An 18,594-nucleotide genomic window follows, 5' to 3' on the forward strand; every position below is an offset into this window, starting at 1 on the left:
CGCCCTTGTGTATAACCTTATAAACCGGTCAAATCAATAGGGGTTGATTAGTAGCGTGAAATGGTTTCTTTATTGTTGGGTATCAAAATAGTAGGAGGACTGGATTGTAATAGTTGAATAGTATAGGGTGTCACTGCTTAGTTGTTAACCTGATTGTACTTAAGCAGAAAGAACCCGATCTTATAGGTATCGTTGAATTTTATATTATTCTTCTCCTCTTAGTTTTCTTCTTCTCTTTATCAATCTTGTGCTTGAATACCAAATTGTTTCGTAACATTTATCCCGACCCATTGCTAATCCACTTGAAATGTAAAAAATCGCGAATAATCATATTTTGATTTGGTCGATTAATGTTTGTGTTGCACTCTCAAGTCTCAAATATAAGTTTAACAACATATTGTATAATTTATAGGTATAATATTAAACTAAAAGAATATGATTTCTAAGTTGATCCCATATATAAGTTATGACACGCTTAATCATTTATTGGCTTACAACTTTACTACAACTTGTTAACAAATTTATTCAACTCGTTTTACTTTATTACAATAAGATAACATGTTTTGCAACTCGTTTATGACTCGATTACAATGTGGCAAATACTTGGGTTACAAGTTTTGCGACTAGTATATAATTTCCATCCGTATTGACATGTTTAGATAAATAAACTACATATTCAGATTACATGCTTTTAAGTGTGTCAATGTAAGGATTAATATTCTTTGCACGAATAAAGATATGAGTTATGTTAAGGTTTAACAACTTTAACCCGTAAAAAAACCATAATTAGTGTAAACATTTATATATATTGGTTATGCTTAAAAGAATAAAAAAAATTATTTTATAGTTACAACTTTTTTTATGTAGTTGGCAATAAAAGGTTGCAAATTCAAACTTTATAAATTATAACCTCAGCTTTTTTTACTCGGGTTATCGCTTTGATAGGCTGATCTGGCATTAGTAAGGATGTAAACGAGCCAAGTTTAACCCGAGCTTGCTTAAACTCGAACTCAGCTTATTTCGAGCTCTTTATATCTAAAGCTCGGCTTGAGCTTGGCTCTTTTATTATATACTAACTAGCATTTTACCCGGCGCATTGCGCTGGGGCAGGTTGGTAAAATCCGGGTAATGGTAAAAGCCACGAGTTATCGGTCGCAAGGGTTGAGGCGGTAAGTCGACATGAAATCGTTCGGTTTCAGTCACGTGTGTTATTGTACCGGAACTAAAGCCAAAATAAATAAAAACAAAAAATAATAAAATTTGGGATGGACCAAGTGACGTCGGCCGGTAAAACTCGGTCGTTGGTAAAACCATACTGTTGTCTATCCCGGGCGTTGAGACGGTGAGTCTAAGCAAATTCGCTTGGTTTCTGTCACGTTCGTTACAATATCGGAACAAAAACAAAAACAAAATTGGCATTCGGTCGGTTTTAGCTATGTTTATTACGGTATTGGAACTAAAACAAAACGTAATTGGCTTTCGGTCGGTTTTCGTTAAGTGTTACAGACCGAAACTAAAACAAACCAAAAAAGCCCACTATATGTTCGACCGGTTTTCGTTACGTTTGTTACGGACCGAAATTAAAGCAACTAAAAAGGACCAATAAGGTGCCGCAAAGTTGCACAGTCGGGACTTTGCAGCACCAAACTTTGTAATTGTATTATTAATTGTATTATATAATAATTAGTTTATATACATTATTAATCTGGATGAAAGTGGCAAAAGTAACCAAATCACATGTACGAAAATGGCATGTATTCTAATTATTTTTTTATGTATTTACGATTAAAATTTATTTATAGCATAATATATGCTATTTAGTTATTTAGTTATATCATAACGTTGCATATAATAATAATAATAATCATATTATATATGCAATATAAAAAGTATATAAATAATAGGCTCACGAGTCAGCTGGAGTTCAATAAGAGAACTCATTTAACTCCAGCTTAATTCAGGCTCTCGTTTAACAAAAAAAAATGAGAGAGAATGCGTACCGTAAAGGGGAGAATCTAAAGACCCGTTACATAAAAACTCGTAAACAAGCAACCGTCGACGATCCTCCACACAAAACCCGATCAACATCACAACATTCCTATGTTGTGCACAGCTTAAAACATCAACTTCTGAATAAAACTCATTGTCACCTTGTGAACTAGCCACTTTATGTTGTTTGACCGCAACCATTCGACCATCTTTTAAAACCCCTCGGTGCACGCACCCGAACCCACCTTCGGCTAAAAAGTTAGACCCCGAGAACCCATTTGTAGCCTCTTCGAGCTCAGTAAAAGCAAACTGTCTTGGTGGTTTACCAAAGACTGGAGCTTTGTGCTGACAGATTGAACATAACGAAGGAGGTTCGTGTGGTCGGTGTCTCGTTAATGGGACTAGTTTCGTCTCCGTCTCCATTGACTTTTCGGGCCGGTGGTCAATCTTGGAGAATATCACACGTGGCGCGTTTTTAATAAGTGGCGGACCTACAATGAAAGAAGGCGGGGGCGGGGGGGGGGGGGGGGGGAGACCCGCCCACCATAAAAAAAAAGTTTAGTGTTATATACTCGTTAAAATCCTAGGAGTGAAAACTAGTCGAGGTTTTCGATATTGAGTCAGACCCGAGCTTCAAATGAATCTCGTTTAGTTATTGAGCTCGAGCTGGAGCCTTGTATGGGAAGCTCATTTAGGCTCACGAGTCGTGCCTTAACGAGCTTTGTATATTTTTAAGTTTGACCTCTTTTGGACTTCTATGTATTAGTTTCACACTGCACAGCTGAGCTCGAGTCGAGCTTTGGCTTGTTTAAGGTACGACACGAGCTCGAACCGAGCTTAGGCTCGTTTAAGGTTTTTTTAGAATATATAAAATAGTTTAAAATGTGTATACGTTAATTAATTAATAAATAAATCTGGCTCGTTTAAGGTACGACACAAGCTCAAACCGAGCTTAGGCTCGTTTAAGGTTTTTCTTAAAATATATAAAATAGTTTAAAATGCGTGTACGTTAATTAATAAATAAATCTGGCTCGTTTAAGGTACGACACGAGCTCGAACCGAGCTTAGGCTCATTTAAGGTTTTTCTCAAAAAAATTTAAAATAGTTTAAAATGTGTATAAGTTAATTAATAAATAAAAAAGCAAGCCAAGCCCGAGCTTTAAAAACAACTCGCAAGCTCGAGCTTTTAAAAAAAAGGCTCGAAACGAGCTTAGGCTCGTTTAAGGATTTTCTTAAAATATTTAAAATATTTTAAAATGCGTATACGTTAATTAATAAATAAATCTGACTCGTTTAAGGTACGACACGAGCTCGAACTGAGCTTAGGCTCATTTAAGGTTTTTCTCAAAATATTTAAAATAGTTAAAAAAGTTAAAAATGTGTATAAGTAATTAATAAATAAAAAACAAGCCAAGCCCGAGCTTTAAAAACAACTCGCAAGCTCGAGCTTTTAAAAAAAGGGCTCGAGAAAAAAGTACTGTATAGCGATATTCAACCGACCCAAAAATTTCCTACCCTCGTGAAAAAAATTTCTGGGTACTGTCAGTAATCGGATTGACTTGCCCAAACTCGCCAGAGGAACTAAGAACATCGGTATTCGAGGGCGACGAGCTCAAGTTTTCGTTATCGGAATCAGATTCCTCGTCTTTTTGTGTATCCCAAACATGATCCACTACCAAAAATGGGGAACACTCTAGATCTAAACTTGATAATGAAGAGGTGTTGCGGTCATTCGTGGTGAAGGACGAGTGTTCGGGACTACTAGCAGGGGTTACATTTGGGACTTTGGTTGTGTTCCAAATGGTTTCGGTTTGGTTTAAGGAAACTGCAGGAGTTTGTGAACAAGAACTAGTGTTTTCGGGTTCTTTTGTTGGTGATCCGATTAAGTTTAAGCGAAGGACTTTCGGTCGAGTGTTTTTCATCATGACTATGTTGCATTCTAGCTCTTCCATGCATGCTTTCGCCTCTTTTTTCAGGTTCCTGTGACAAGAAGTCAAGAAAACAGGAAACCAAATAAGCGGATTGGGTTAATGTAAAATATATCAACTTTAACTCGGACACATTTTTTCAGTTTGTTTAATTATACGGGTTAAACATATTAAAATGAATGCATCCCGTTTAATGAAGTCGGGTAAACAAGTCAACCTAAATATGACTTGCTTATTGAATATTGAAGAAACACTAAGTGACCCCGGGCAGATTATAGGTAATCTGGGGGCTAAGTAATGTTTCCCACGAAGGTTAGGTCCAGCAGAGTAAGTTGTACTTCAGGGAACCTGCAAAACAGACACCGTAAGCTCGTCACTGAGAAGGGGGGGGTTCCTCCTTGTGACCACCCTCCGGCGTGAGAATCAGTCTATATTGCTCTTTGAATATAAAAGTATATGAATACTATTAGAGCAGTTATCAAGTAAGTTATACGAGATAGTAGATGATGAAATGATAATACCATTTGCTGTCTTTTATAGCCGAAGGTGGGTATCCAAGGGGTTTAGCCGGCCCAACACGCTACCAACTGTAACCTATGCACGTGCCTTGCCTGTGAGTGGTGGACAGGTAGCGTCTGACATAGAGCAGGCGTGCCGTGCACTCTTCGTCTTCTACCAACTGCAGGCTAGGCACGTGCTCTGGCAGGAGTTGGTGAGCAGGCGGCGGCTATTGGTCACAGTGCAGTGGCGTGCTGTCTGCCACGCTGCTGTCAGTGAGCTGTCGCATTCTTGGTCAGATCTTTTGTCTTTACCTCGCCAGGTATCACGCAAAAGATCCTCCATCATACGGACTGGCCCATTTTGGCGGGAGTTTTCCCCCTCCCGCCTTTGCTCATTCTTTCAGGTGACACTGAATATTTGTAAGTGTTAAGCCTTATGCGTGTAGCTATGCTGTGCGGGTAGCCTTCCCTGATGGCTTGTATCCGCAACTGCGGGAACAGGCGGGTTACTTTACCATTGGGAGGCTTTTCCCTGCGTATGCAGCTTGCATACTGCGCGTAGGCTTCTCTGAGCATGGTGGGTCCTGCGGGAGTAGATGGTCTTTGCGCAGACATCCCTGTTCAAGGTGAGTCATGCGGGACCAACTGAGCCCTGCTGGGACCTACCTCTTCAAGTCCCCCCAGTCCAATGTTCTTCTCATGAATGTCTAATAAAGTGAGGTGAACTTTTGGACTTAAGCAAAGGGTTTTGAAAAGGGGTTTTTGTAAGGTTTTCCATGGGGGTTCTTCCCGCGGAAGTCCTTGTCACTTGCAGAAATTCCCGAGTTTCCTGCTTGGTCTTTGGGTATGATGCGGGTAGGTCTGTAACCTCCTCGCAAGTCAGGAGCACTGAGTCTTAGTTGTGCGGATTCTCCCTGTGGTTCTGGTAGGTTTTGAACATAGTGATCAATTATGTTTAAACCACCAATTCCATCTTGGAGCCTCAAACAACGTAGTACTCGATGTTCCCGCTATGCGGGGATGTTATTTCCGCTTCCGCAAGCATTGCCCAGAAGATCCTTCTTGGTTTCAATTCTCAGCGGGTGCTAGGTATGTGAAGGGTTTTGCCTTTACACTGTACCCGCACCCGTCTTACGGTTACTTTACTTCCAAGGTATTCCTGGCGTCCATTCCCTGCGGGTGCTAGGTATGTGAAGGGTTTTGCCTTTACACTGTACCCGCACCCGTCTTATGGTTACTTGGTTGCCAAATATTTTGGCTTCAATTCCCTGCGGGTGTTAGGTATGTGAAGGGTTTTGCCTTTACACTGTACCCACACCCGGCTTATGGTTACTTGTTTGCCAAGGTAAGGGGTATTTTCCCGCTTATTTTTTGAACCTTAAGTCTTCAAATTTTTAAATTTTGAAATTTGAAGGGTTGGTGGATGGATAACAACCCAATACCTCAAACGTTGTGCGACGGTTTCTTCTGACTGTGTCAGGACGTGCCAGAAGTTATGGCGACATGACATTATGTGGTCATTCCAGTTGCTTTTTCAGGCGCGTGGGCACGGGATTTCGGGCGCGTGGCCGCGAAATCTCTGGCACACGTCCTTTTGACAGCTGTTGCCAGTTTGTTTTTGCCACGCGTCATAGTGTCATTGCACCTTTGCTTTCTCTTTCTTCCGTATTAAATGCATCGCATTAATTGCGATTACTATATAAAGGGGGAGAAGGTTATTTGCAATTCACACTTTCCACTTTCATCTCTTCTTCTCAAGTAATTTCCGGCGAATTTCTTTTTCAGTAAAGCATTATTCCGAAATCTCTTCTTTCTTCCACCATGTCTTCTCACGATGCTGATGACCAGAAGACTGCTGGTGAATGCCAGTGTTCTCTTCCTGCCGAGCTGTACCAGTATATCGTCAGGAAGTTCATGCTCGAGTCTCTCGAGCCTGAGTTTCCTGAGCCCCACCATACTGTGTACGATGCCCCAAGTGGCAAGATCGGGGTTTATGCTGCATTCTTTGTCTATGGGAACCTTAGGTTTCCGTTGACAAAGTTTGTGTACCGTGTCCTAGAGAGGCACGGTGTGCACTTGACAGAGGTGCACCCCATGGCTATTGCCAAGGTCCGGCACTTTGAGTGGGTGTGCCGGATACTGGGCCTTGAGCCCCTCGTTGACCGCCTGATGACCTTCTATACTTGGAGGTGCATCCAAGGGTGGTACACTCTTACAACCCGTATCAAGGGTTTAAAGATTTGTGCCACCGAGCGGAGTCTTCGCTCATGGAGGAGAGAGTTCTTCTTCATATCCGCTCGAGCCATCCCCATTGCCATGAAGTTCAAGAATGGCCAGCCGCTTCCGAACCTTCCCGCCATCAACTACGAGGAGGCGGAATGGTTCGCGAAGATATCCCGGGTCCAGTCCCCGGTTTTCCGTTTTCCAGAGTCGGCGATGGTGATGCTGGGGATGAGCCGGGTGTGGAAGGCGGCGAATGCGGATAAGGTTCCGATCGTCCTTGAATATGGTTCGAACTCTACCCCTTATGGTATGTCTTGTTTCTTTTTGCTGACTACGATTTTTTCTAACTTTCTTGTTGATTTCAGAGGGTAACGATCTTCAATCGCTCCTGAATCCGCGGGAGGAAGATGGTCCTGCGCGGATGGGTACTCGTGCTCTGGACGAGAACGAGTTGCCCATCTTAGAGCAGACTGCGGGTCGGTTCGTGGAGGTTTACCCGCCAGGCCAAGAGATCCTGAGCCACCGACGGCCAGGTAAGCCTATCTTCTACCCTGATCCTCTCAATGCTGTGCCTGCTGCTGGAGTTCATGACATTTCTTCTTCTGAGGAATCCGCAGAAGGTCCTCCGCTGGTGCGGAAGAAAAAGGCTGCCGTCGGGAAAGGCAAGGAGAAGGTGGCCTCTACGGCCGACCCGGTAGTCCTATCTGACTCGGAGTCAGATAATGCAGAGGTGGCGGGGAAGCCCGGTGGTGAAGAGACCACCGTTCCGGAGGCTGCAGGTGTTACCTCCGGGGAGGCAGCGACGACGACGGTTACCGGTGTTAAGAGGCCGGCTCCATCGGGTTCGCCCCCGCTCGTCCGTGCGTTCAAGCTCAAGAGACCCCGTAAGTACCCCCATAATTCTTGTCTAGATTTGTTTCGAATAAATTTTTCTAACACTTTTGCTCGTGCAGGTGCGGATGTTGACGCATTCCAGGGTGGAGTTGGAGTAAGTATTCCCCCGCCAATGACGGTAGGCTCGGTCAGCCTTCCCGAGGCGTCGACCCAAGCGTCTACGCTTGCTTCCGCTGGTTCCAGCCTTCCTGAGGCTGTTCCAGCTGCGAAGGTGTCTCCTCCGGCCGTGAGTGCAGTTTTTACAGCATCTTTCACGGAGCCGGCGGTTACTGTTGCTGAGCAGTCGGCGCCAACAATGGCTACCACGGCGGTTGCCACTATACCTGCGCCAACGGCACCGACGGCCGGACCATCAGGTACGCGCCGGGCTTCCCGCCGATCTATGCCACCTTCCCGTCTGCCTGACCTGTTGGATGGATTTCCTTTAGGTTCAGGTGATGGGTTTGGCGGCTATCGGCCTGTTATTGACCCTACAGGTACGTAGGGTTCTTTTTTCTTTGTATATTTTTGTCATCTTTTCCTAACTGCCTTTGTTTCTTTTGCAGTGTCGGATTCCAATGAAGTGTATGTTCCAAGATGGAACATACGCCGAGGAACAACCCTTCGCACCCCTGTGGAGTGCGTGGACTGGGCTCGCCACGCTGCTCCTCCTGGTGCGTTGGGGGAAGCCATGGCTAGCTACCAAGAGTGTAGGCTAACCAATGAGCTTCGGGTTCTCCAGGCCCGGACGCAGCCCCGCGTCGAGCTGCTTTGTCGTGAAAACGACAAGTTAAAAGCAGCTCGCGCCAAAGATGTATCTGAAGCGCGGGCTCTTCGGGAGGAGAACCGGCAGTTGGCCGCTGCCGCAGCCGAGAAGGAGAAGGCATTCAAGGCCCTCGAAGTTGAAGTCCAGGCGCGACTCGAGGCCCGCTCCAAGGCTGCCCAAGCTGTGAATGAACAGCTTCGGCTGGCTAAGGAGACAGCGCGAAACTCAACTGAGAGGGCTGCCAAGGCTGAAGCTGTTGCTGAGCCGCTTCGCGAAGAGAATGAGCAGCTTAAATGCAAATTAAAAGCTCTTCAACATGCTCATGACGCCTTGGCAATGGAAGATGCCAAGAAGCTGCAAGAGATCCTTGACCAGAGGGGGGTGCTTGACCGCACTGAGAGGAAACTTCAAAGCGTCGAAGAAGCTGCCGCCAAGGAAATTCAACTTGCCAACCTTGATAAAAGCGGAGCCGAACGTGCTTACAAAGAAAGTCAAGCTACCCTCCAATGGCTGCTTCGAGAAGCGTTGCCTCAGGTATCCTCTTTTTCTTTACGCTTTCTGCTCGTAATTAGAAAATGTTCTAACTTTAATTCTTTTGTAGGTTGTGCGTCAGGTCCTTTCAGAGACCTCTTATGACGATGCGATGAGCGCAGCCCTCAACGCTTCTCATGAGGATGGGCAGAAGACTGGCTTCCTGCTTGGTCTAGGGTTTGCTGAGAGAGGCTTTCCGCCCTCCAACTTCCCTTTATTCAATGTTAACACTGAAGCTGCTTATGACCAAGCTGTGAACCAGTACGCTGCCTTCCCGCATCCAGTGGTGGAGAAGGTGAATGAAGCTGCTGCTGCTGATGATGGGCTAAACATCCTTAAGGCTTTCCTTGGGCAGCCGCGCTCTGATGGTGCTGGCCCAAGCGGAGGTGGCCCTGAAGCCTGATCCTGAAGATCCCTTCCCGCTGCTAGGATAGACTTAGCTTTGTATAGATTTCTTTTAGGCGGGTAGTTACCCAGCCATTCTTGTAATTGATTGTGAAATATTAATCTCTTTGCGTATAAGATTGTTATTTCCTTCCTTGGGTTCCTTGCTTTATAAACTTATGACTTGCATACTTAGTTTGATTTAGCAATTTTCCAAGTGTTTAGAATAAGAACCTTTGAACGTGGTTGATGATGGGTTAAAGTTTCGCCTCCTCCTTCGTGATTGTGCGGGTAAAACCGTCACTTGCACTTGGTAGGATGGCTAATCTTTACCCTCTATCTGACCTGCGTGTAGGTTTCCTTTTCGAAATTTCTAAGGCATTAAGTTAAACCTTTGAACGTGGTTGATAATGGACTAAAGTTTTCGCTTCCTCTTTCGTGATTGTGCGGGTGTAACCGTCACTTGCACTTAGTAGGATGGCTTTAACTTTAGACCTATATCTGACCTGCGTGTAGGTTTTTCCTCTCCTTTTTTAAGTGTTCATAAGTTAACCTTTTAACGTGGTAGATGGTAAGTTAAGTTTGGCTTCCTTGTTCGTGATTGTGCGGGTAAGACCGTCACTTGCACTTACAAGGATGGCTAAACTTTACCTTCATCTGACCTGCGTGTAGGTTTTCCTTAGAACTTTTTAACATTTTGGCGTTGTGTTTATGCGGGTATTGCCGCCTTCCACACGCAACTACTTCTTCCCGTAAGGGAAGTTCATAGGTTACAAGCTATCAATACATCATGTAAGGAGAATCATTTCCATTAGAAGTGGCTCTAGGCCTTTTCTTTACAAGTTGGAATTGATCTACATATAACATTTGCGTAATTGAGCTCCATTCCATGTTCTAGGGATGGGAGTGCCATCGAGCTTTTCGAGCCGGTACGCGCCCTTTCCCAGAACTTCTTTGATAATGTATGGCCCTTCCCAAATCGGGGCCAGCTTTCCTGGGCGTTGTTGGTTCGAAGCCTCGTTGTTACGCAGTATGTAGTCTCCTTCCTTGAAGTTGCAGAGTTTTACCCGCGTGTTGTAGTACTTTTGCATTTGTCGTTTGTAGTTTTCTTCACGCACGGCGGCTAAGTCTCTGCGCTCTTCGGTTAGCATAAGGTCTAACCGTCTTTCCGCATCATTGTCTTCTGGTTGGATTAAGACCCTTGGTGAGGGTAAACCGATTTCGACTGGGATCATGGCTTCAGTGCCATAAGTGAGACTGAACGGGGTTTCTCCCGTACTGGTCTTCTTCAGCGTTCTGTTTGCCCAAAGGACGTGCGGAAGCTCGTCCACCCAGCCGGATCTGTGTTCCAAGAGTCTTTTCTTGATGCCTTCGACGATGCTCTTGTTTGCTCTTTCCACCTCACCGTTACCTTGCGGGTGTGCCACTGAGGTAAAGGTGTGGGTGATTTGAAGTTCTTTCAGCCACTGCTGTAGCTTCTTGTCAGCAAAGTTGGTGCCATTGTCGCTTACCAAATTCTGTGGAAGTCCAAAACGACAAATAATAAATTCCCAAATAAATTTTTTGATATGCTTTGCGGTTGTTTGGGCTAAAGGTTTCGCTTCTATCCATTTGGTGAAGTAGTCAATGGCTACCACTAGGAACTGAACATTCCCAGCTGCTGTTGGAAATGGGCCTGTCACGTCAATGGCCCACTTCTGAAATGGCCACGAGGAAGTGACAGGAACAAGTTCATTTTTCGGGCGATGCGTGTTGGGTGCGTAAAGCTGGCAAGATTTGCATTTTCTGATGTATGCCAACGCGTCCATATGCATACCCGGCCAGAAGTATCCCGCGTTGTTTAGCTTGGCTACCACAGCGCGGGGGCCTGCGTGTACTCCACAGATGCCTTCGTGAACCTCCCTTAGGAGGTAGTCAGCATCTTGGTTGTCTACGCATCTTAACAATGGGCCAAGAAAGTTACGTCTGTAAAGGGTGTCATTGACCAGCTGATAATTCAGTGCTTTACAGCGTAGTTTTCTTGCCTGTGACTTCGACTGTGGTAACGTTCCTGCTTCAAGGTATTTTATTATTGGGGTCATCCATGTTTCTGTACCGGTTTGGATGACACAAATTTCCTTGTGCGGGACTGATGGTGTTTCGAGGAGTTCCACGCGGATGTCCTTTCCCAAGTGGGTGAAGGCCAGTGATGCAAGCTTACTTAACGCATCCGCAGATTTGTTTTCGCTGCGCTTGACATGTATCACTTTACAATCATTAAAATCGCGCATGATGGCTTTGGCCTGGGCGAGGTACAGGGCCATTGTGTCATTCACAGCCGTGTACGTCCCGTTTATTTGGTTTGCCACTAGCATGGAATCTACATGGGCTTCCAAATTTTTTACACCCATTTTACGCGCAATCCTCAATCCGGCCAGGAATGCTTCATATTCAGCTTCGTTATTCGTACTTGGGAAATCCAGCCGAATAGCATAAGTATATTCCTGGCCTGCTGGGTTTGTTAATTTTAACCCTGCGCCTGAACCCTCGTTACTAGCTGCTCCATCAGTGTAGAGTCGCCAGACCTCATCGATTTCGTGTGCTGGGGAGGGTTGAACCTCCTCCTGGCACTCTTTCTCCCGCGCAGCGGGGACTTCTGCAATAAAATCAGCCAGGACCTGGCCTTTAATGGCTGGTCTCGGCTTGTATTGAATCGCATATTCTCCCAATTCAATTGCCCATTTGGCTAGGCGTCCCGATAACTCGGGTTTGCCTAGAACATTTGAGAGTTTGAAGTTGGTGAGAATAGTGATTGGGTGACCCTGGAAATATCGTCTCAACCTGCGTGAAGCGTGTATAAGTGCCAAGACCAGTTTTTCCAGGGTAGAGTACCGGGTTTCCGCGTCTGCCAGCACGCGGCTAACATAATAGATTGGCATCTGGATGCCTTTTCGTTCTACAAGCAGGACTGCCCCGGTTGCTCTATCTGTTGCGGAGAGGTATAGGATTAACTCCTCTCCCGCTTGTGGTGCTGTGAGTGTTGGGAGTTCGATCAGGCGTGATCGAATCTCCTGGAAAGCTGCTTCCGCTTCTGGTGTCCAGCGGAAGTGCGTTTTCTTTAAACAATTTCTTAGTGTTGACACAAATGGGAACGACCTATCCGCATGGTTTGCCAAAAAGCGGTTAAGCGCGACTAGTCGTCCGTTCAGTGTTTGAGCCTGTTTTATGGTGGTAGGTGATTCCATTTTGACAATGGCTTCGACTTTTTCAGGGTTCGCTCTGAAGCCATCTTTAGTAATAATGACTCCCAAGAACTTCCCTTCTTCCACCCCAAATGAACACTTGCTCGGGTTGAGCTTCATGTTTATCTTTCTGAGCGTGTTGAAAGTTTCCTCAATGTCTTTCAACATCGCCTCTGGCTCGGGGCTTTTGATGACCAAATCATCCATATAGACTTCCAAGTTTCTCCCAATTTGGGCGTGAAACTCTTTGTCCATTAGTCGTTGGTACGTGGACCCGGCGTTCTTAAGTCCGAATGGCATCATTTTATAACAAAATGTGCCATCGGGCGTCCGAAAGGCGGTTTTGTCCTGGTCATCTACAGCCATGTGGATTTGATGGTACCCCTTATACGCATCCAAGAAGCATTTAAGGCGAAATGGTGCCACTGAATCCACCTTGAGATCAATTTCTGGTAACGGATAACAATCTTTGGGGCATGCTTTGTTCAAATCTTTGAAATCTATGCACATGCGCCATTGTTTGTTATTCTTCGGTACCATTACGGGATTTGCAACCCACGTTTGATATTTGCTAACGCGCACGATGCCCGCATCAAGGAGTTCCTTGACTTGGGTTCTGCACGCGTTGGTTTGCTCGGGCCCCATTACTCTGCGCTTTTGTACGATCGGCGTAACGGCCGGATCGCATTTGAGCTTATGCTCTGCCTTACTCCGGGGTACACCAGTCATGTCGGCTGGTGTCCACGCGAAGATGTCTGCGTTTCGCTGCAGTAAGCGCTTGAGTAAGGTGCGTGTTGGATCAACAATTGTCGGGCCAATGGTAACGGCCTGATCAGGATATTTCCCATTGAATGCCCACTGTTCAGGTTCAGTGATGGTTTGTTTGGCCATCTTCGGTTTGGGTTTAGAAGAGACAGATGCGATGCATACCTGGGGAATGCCCGTGATCATCGCTACGCCGTCAGTTGTTGGCCATCCCATCATGCCGTGGACTGAGGATACCACGGCGTTGAATCTTGCCATCCCGTCTCTCCCGAATAGGATGTCATACGTATGATGTGGTTTTTTCATTACAACAAAATCCACATCCTCCGTGCGTGAATAATTCCCATCGGTGAGAGTGACGGGGAAAGATAGGATGCCCAAGGGAGTGTTCATGCTGCCGTCAAACCCCTCCATTGAAGCGTAGACCGTCTCCAGGCGTTCCTTGTCTTCATCGTCGAGCTTGTCGAAGAACTGCCTGTACATCACTGTCGACGATGCGCCATTGTCAACGAGTGTGCGGGAGGTGATGTAGTGCCCCAGCTGGCTTTTAATGACAATGGGGCCTTCTTTGTTTGGGCCTCCCGGCACTCGCGGGAAGCGCACTTCTGCTTCCTTCCATGCGCATGGCTCGGTCATCGGTCTCTTTCTTCCTCTGACCTTACCATGGACCATGTTGATGCTGATGTCGACGGGCTTACGTCCGTTACCCCTGTACCTGTTGTCGTTTCTTCCCCCTTTCTTGATAGATGCCACGAGGTGTTGCAACCTCCCATCCTTGACGAATGTCTCGACGATGTCCCTCAAGGATGTGCACTCCTCAGTGCTGTGGCCCTTTGTCCCATGGAAGTCACAAGACTTGCTTTGATCCGCATTGGGTTTCTGTCGGATCGCTGGGGCTTTTGGCCATGGCAGTTTTTCCGTGGCAAATATCTCCGTGACGCTCTTGGTGAGTGGCGTCCAACGGTTCTTCCGGTTGGAAGGGTGCGTGTTGTCCCTTCCGCCAACCAGAGGGCGAGAGCTTGAGGGGGTGTCAAAGTTAATCCTTGACTGCCAAATACCTTGCCGCCTCTTTTTGTTTAGCCGGGCGGCTCTCACATTGTTCTCCCTTGTCCTCTGTGTGTAGAGGTTTGTATTCTGGGGGAGATCTCTTCCCAGCTGTTTCTCCGTTTCGGCAAAGCGCTTGGCTGCCGTCATTATGGCATCCCATGTGGATGGCATGCCGTCTTTACCCGTCAAAGTGCGGATAAGTTCTGGGTACTCAGCGCCCTGAATGAAAGCGGCGCGAACGAGGTCTTCGCTGACGTTGCCCAGACTCAGCTTCTTGGAGTTGAAGCGGGTGATGAAGTCCAGTAAGGATTCATCCTCTTCTCTCACACAGTTGAGGATCGTCCACTGCTCCTCAGTGTGCTTCCTCTGTTGACTAAACTGTTGACTGAACTTGTTCTGGAAGTCTGCCCAGTCATAAATGTGGTGGACCGGTAAACGGTCAAACCATGCTCTGGCTGCTCCTACCAGAGTCATCTGGAACATGTAGCACCACGTGGGCTCCGTCCAGTTACTGACGGTTGCCCCCGCAATGAACCTGTTCAGATGGTCATCTGGGTCGGATAGACCATCGTATGTGCCAATGTTGGACATTTGTTTGGCACTCCTCGGGGCGATTGCTTCTGCAATGTCCCTAGCAAATTTTGACCTTCCTGCGTTTGTGGCAGTAGGTCTAAAGGCCTTGGAGAAGTCACGCGAGCTTTTCTCCGTGACTGGTTGGAATGCTTCCCCAAAATTCCTTTTTGGCTGGGGGTCCGTTTCCTTACGCTTCCCTTTCGCCCTATGGCGAGGGTTCGCGTCGGTGTCGGAGTCTTCCCTCTCGTCGTCTGAGTACTCGCATTCACTACTCATGTTGAGGTGCTGGCGAGTACTACCGAATTCCTCAGCTTGTTGGACTGAACGCAAGCGTTCTTCCAACTCAGCCTGAAATTCTCTTTGACGTGCCTCGGCCCATGCCTTCACTTGATCAAGTGTTTGGCGAGGGGCTCGAGTTCGTTTTTCCAGCTGGGCATCAGTGAATCCCAGTGGAATATTTACTCCACTTGCCCCTACATGAGTGACTGGGGTAGTGTTCGTAAAATGTACTTCACTTCCCCCAGCTTGGGTGGCTGGGGTAGTGTTTGTAAACATTGTGTTGCCGGTGTTTACCCCAGTGGCTGGGGTTGTGGTTACCGGAGTTTCTCTAGTCATCTTGGAAGTTTTGAAAAACTGGAGAAAGATGTAGTTCTAGCTTTTATGCACGGATGGCGCCAATGAAGAAACACTAAGTGACCCCGGGCAGATTATAGGTAATCTGGGGGCTAAGTAATGTTTCCCACGAAGGTTAGGTCCAGCAGAGTAAGTTGTACTTCAGGGAACCTGCAAAACAGACACCGTAAGCTCGTCACTGAGAAGGGGGGGGTTCCTCCTTGTGACCACCCTCCGGCGTGAGAATCAGTCTATATTGCTCTTTGAATATAAAAGTATATGAATACTATTAGAGCAGTTATCAAGTAAGTTATACGAGATAGTAGATGATGAAATGATAATACCATTTGCTGTCTTTTATAGCCGAAGGTGGGTATCCAAGGGGTTTAGCCGGCCCAACACGCTACCAACTGTAACCTATGCATGTGCCTTGCCTGTGAGTGGTGGACAGGTAGCGTCTGACATAGAGCAGGCGTGCCGTGCACTCTTCGTCTTCTACCAACTGCAGGCTAGGCACGTGCTCTGGCAGGAGTTGGTGAGCAGGCGGCGGCTATTGGTCACAGTGCAGTGGCGTGCTGTCTGCCACGCTGCTGTCAGTGAGCTGTCGCATTCTTGGTCAGATCTTTTGTCTTTACCTCGCCAGGTATCACGCAAAAGATCCTCCATCATACGGACTGGCCCATTTTGGCGGGAGTTTTCCCCCTCCCGCCTTTGCTCATTCTTTCAGGTGACACTGAATATTTGTAAGTGTTAAGCCTTATGCGTGTAGCTATGCTGTGCGGGTAGCCTTCCCTGATGGCTTGTATCCGCAACTGCGGGAACAGGCGGGTTACTTTACCATTGGGAGGCTTTTCCCTGCGTATGCAGCTTGCATACTGCGCGTAGGCTTCTCTGAGCATGGTGGGTCCTGCGGGAGTAGATGGTCTTTGCGCAGACATCCCTGTTCAAGGTGAGTCATGCGGGACCAACTGAGCCCTGCTGGGACCTACCTCTTCAAATATGTTATGAATCACAACTTAAAACCTGATTATTTTCATATAGCGTCACAGATCACGTCTGGAACTGCCATCTTAGTTTTATTAATAAAGTTAATATTGTGATAAATACTAATTATGCTTACATATATACAAGTCAAGCGTGTCGATGGGCGCAAATTATAAATAGGTTGTGACAAATGGGTTAAACATATTGTTTAATTAAACAGGTTAAACAAATTAACCTGAACACCAGCCATTTAACGAAACTAGTTAAACATGTCAGCCCAAATATGACTTATTTATTAAGCATGGTCTGTATGACAAGTCAAATAATATTATGTTCATATCGTATTACAGGTCGTGTCTGGAATTCTCACCCCTAGTTTTGTTAATAAACATATATTATTATTATTATTATTATTATTATTATTATTATGTGTTTATTTTATACAGTTTGTAATAAAGATATGCACTCACCTATCCAAAACAACCCACTGTGTGTGAGTTTTCTTTGCTTCAGCAGCCACCTCTCCACACAGGGTACCAGAAATAACCTTAATCTTCATCTTAACCTATCAAAAAACATCAAACATTATTAATTTTTTTTAAAAAAAATCTCAAAAATAACAAGAAAAAGTAAAAACACTCAACAAGGCTTACTTTGTCAGAATCATATATGTTATGTAACTGAAGCAGCATTTGAGTGCATGATTCAGTGATATCTTCCTTGTGATCCTTAAAATCACCCGAAAGATTTTTCCATTTCCCCGTCGAACAATCGCTGTTGAACTTCGAAAATTTCCATAATTTACGACCTAAACAATTTCAAGAATAGCATTTAGTTCATAGATTTTGGTCAATGTTAAGAAAAAAAAAACTATATATTACGAATAAAGAACTACAAGAACCACATAAACACATGTAACCTGTCGCTTTAAATGTGATACATTATGCAGTTATGTAACACTATATAGAAATGCTCATGCAGTTTCTCTACTTAAAATTTGTTCGGTAATAACCAAAAGACAAAAGGAAATCTTTTGACCCGTCCGCCCATCCGACCTATATATATATATTAAAACCGTAAACACGCATCGTTTTAATTGCAAAATAGTAATATAATTTCTGAACTCAAGCTCACATGCATGGTAGATGAACTCAAGCAGTTAATGCGGAAAAATATCGGATATCGGTTGATCGATATTTGAGTTATCGGTTATCGTGGTGGGATATCGGTGATTTTAGTATCATGCAAAATTTATATATATAGCAGTTTAACACTAACAATTCAGTATACTCTCCTTATCTCCTACTATTACAAAATTATCCTCTGGCAACTTGCAAAACGCTAACAGTTGTAGCAAGTAGGAACTGATTAAGACTCAAAACACTAAAGTTGAAATTTAAGACTTAAAACATTGATATCAGGATATTATTTGTACCGATATTCCGACTGATATTTCGCATGAGAACCGATAGCCGAGAAATTACCGATATTGACTGCATAGATTTCAGCTCAATAAACTTACACTTTTGCAAGATGATAAAAAGAACTTATAAACTCTAATATTAAACAAAAACAAAGATACATATTAATGTGCTTAAAGTTAAAAAATATATTACTTGAATTGGGAGCAGGGATGACCACCAGCAATTTAGCACAATCACCAGGTTGAACCACATGAGTCAAAGCCCAAATCAAAGCATTTCTTGATATTTCTCTTGATGCTTTCACAACAATAAGCACAACTCTCTCTCCTACATCATCTCTATCTCCACCACTCCTTTGCCTTTTCATCATTTCCAAGAAAACCAACAAAAGTTTACCAAAAAAATATTAAAAAAAACACACAGTACACTTTCACTGTGTGCCCCTTAAAACATCAAGATTTGCCCAATTTTTTTTTCCAAAGCTTAAAAATCTAATGACTAGTCGATCCAAGGCAGGTAAGCAGGCAACAAGCTGCGTCCAAAATGAACAAACCCCGATTCTTCAAATCATTAAACACCCACCAAAAGATACAATCTTTTTCATCATTTTTCAAGAAAACCAAAAAAATATTAAAAAAACACAGTACCTTTTGACTGTGTGTGCCTTAAAACATCAAGATTTGCCCAAAAAAAATTATCTTTTTTTTTCAAAGCTTAAAAATCTAATAACCAATCGAGGCAGGTAAGCAGACAACTAGCTTCGCCCGACATGAA

General features: G+C 44.9%; 2 protein-coding genes across 2 annotated transcripts; both read right to left on the minus strand.

Moving 5' to 3' along the window:
- Window positions 1-1,941: 1,941 nt before the first annotated feature.
- Window positions 1,942-2,412, minus strand: LOC143594564 (inactive protein kinase SELMODRAFT_444075-like). Its single transcript, XM_077073838.1, has one exon. The coding sequence runs from the start codon at window positions 2,410-2,412 to the stop codon at window positions 1,942-1,944; it is 471 nt and encodes a 156-aa protein (XP_076929953.1).
- Window positions 1,995-18,274, minus strand: LOC143594572 (uncharacterized). The gene is made up of 5 exons (XM_077073845.1): window positions 18,013-18,274; window positions 17,050-17,204; window positions 16,867-16,961; window positions 3,505-3,969; window positions 1,995-2,480 (listed from the first exon to the last, which is right to left on the minus strand). Exons 1-5 carry the CDS (start codon window positions 18,188-18,190, stop codon window positions 2,465-2,467), a joined length of 909 nt encoding a protein of 302 aa, XP_076929960.1. The 5' UTR covers window positions 18,191-18,274; the 3' UTR covers window positions 1,995-2,464.
- Between the last annotated feature and the right edge of the window lie 320 nt (window positions 18,275-18,594).

Source organism: Bidens hawaiensis, unplaced genomic scaffold, assembly GCF_021521415.1.
Source record: "Bidens hawaiensis isolate Kalapana, Puna unplaced genomic scaffold, B.hawaiensis_p1.1 tig00043871_1, whole genome shotgun sequence".
Lineage (NCBI taxonomy): Eukaryota > Viridiplantae > Streptophyta > Magnoliopsida > Asterales > Asteraceae > Bidens > Bidens hawaiensis.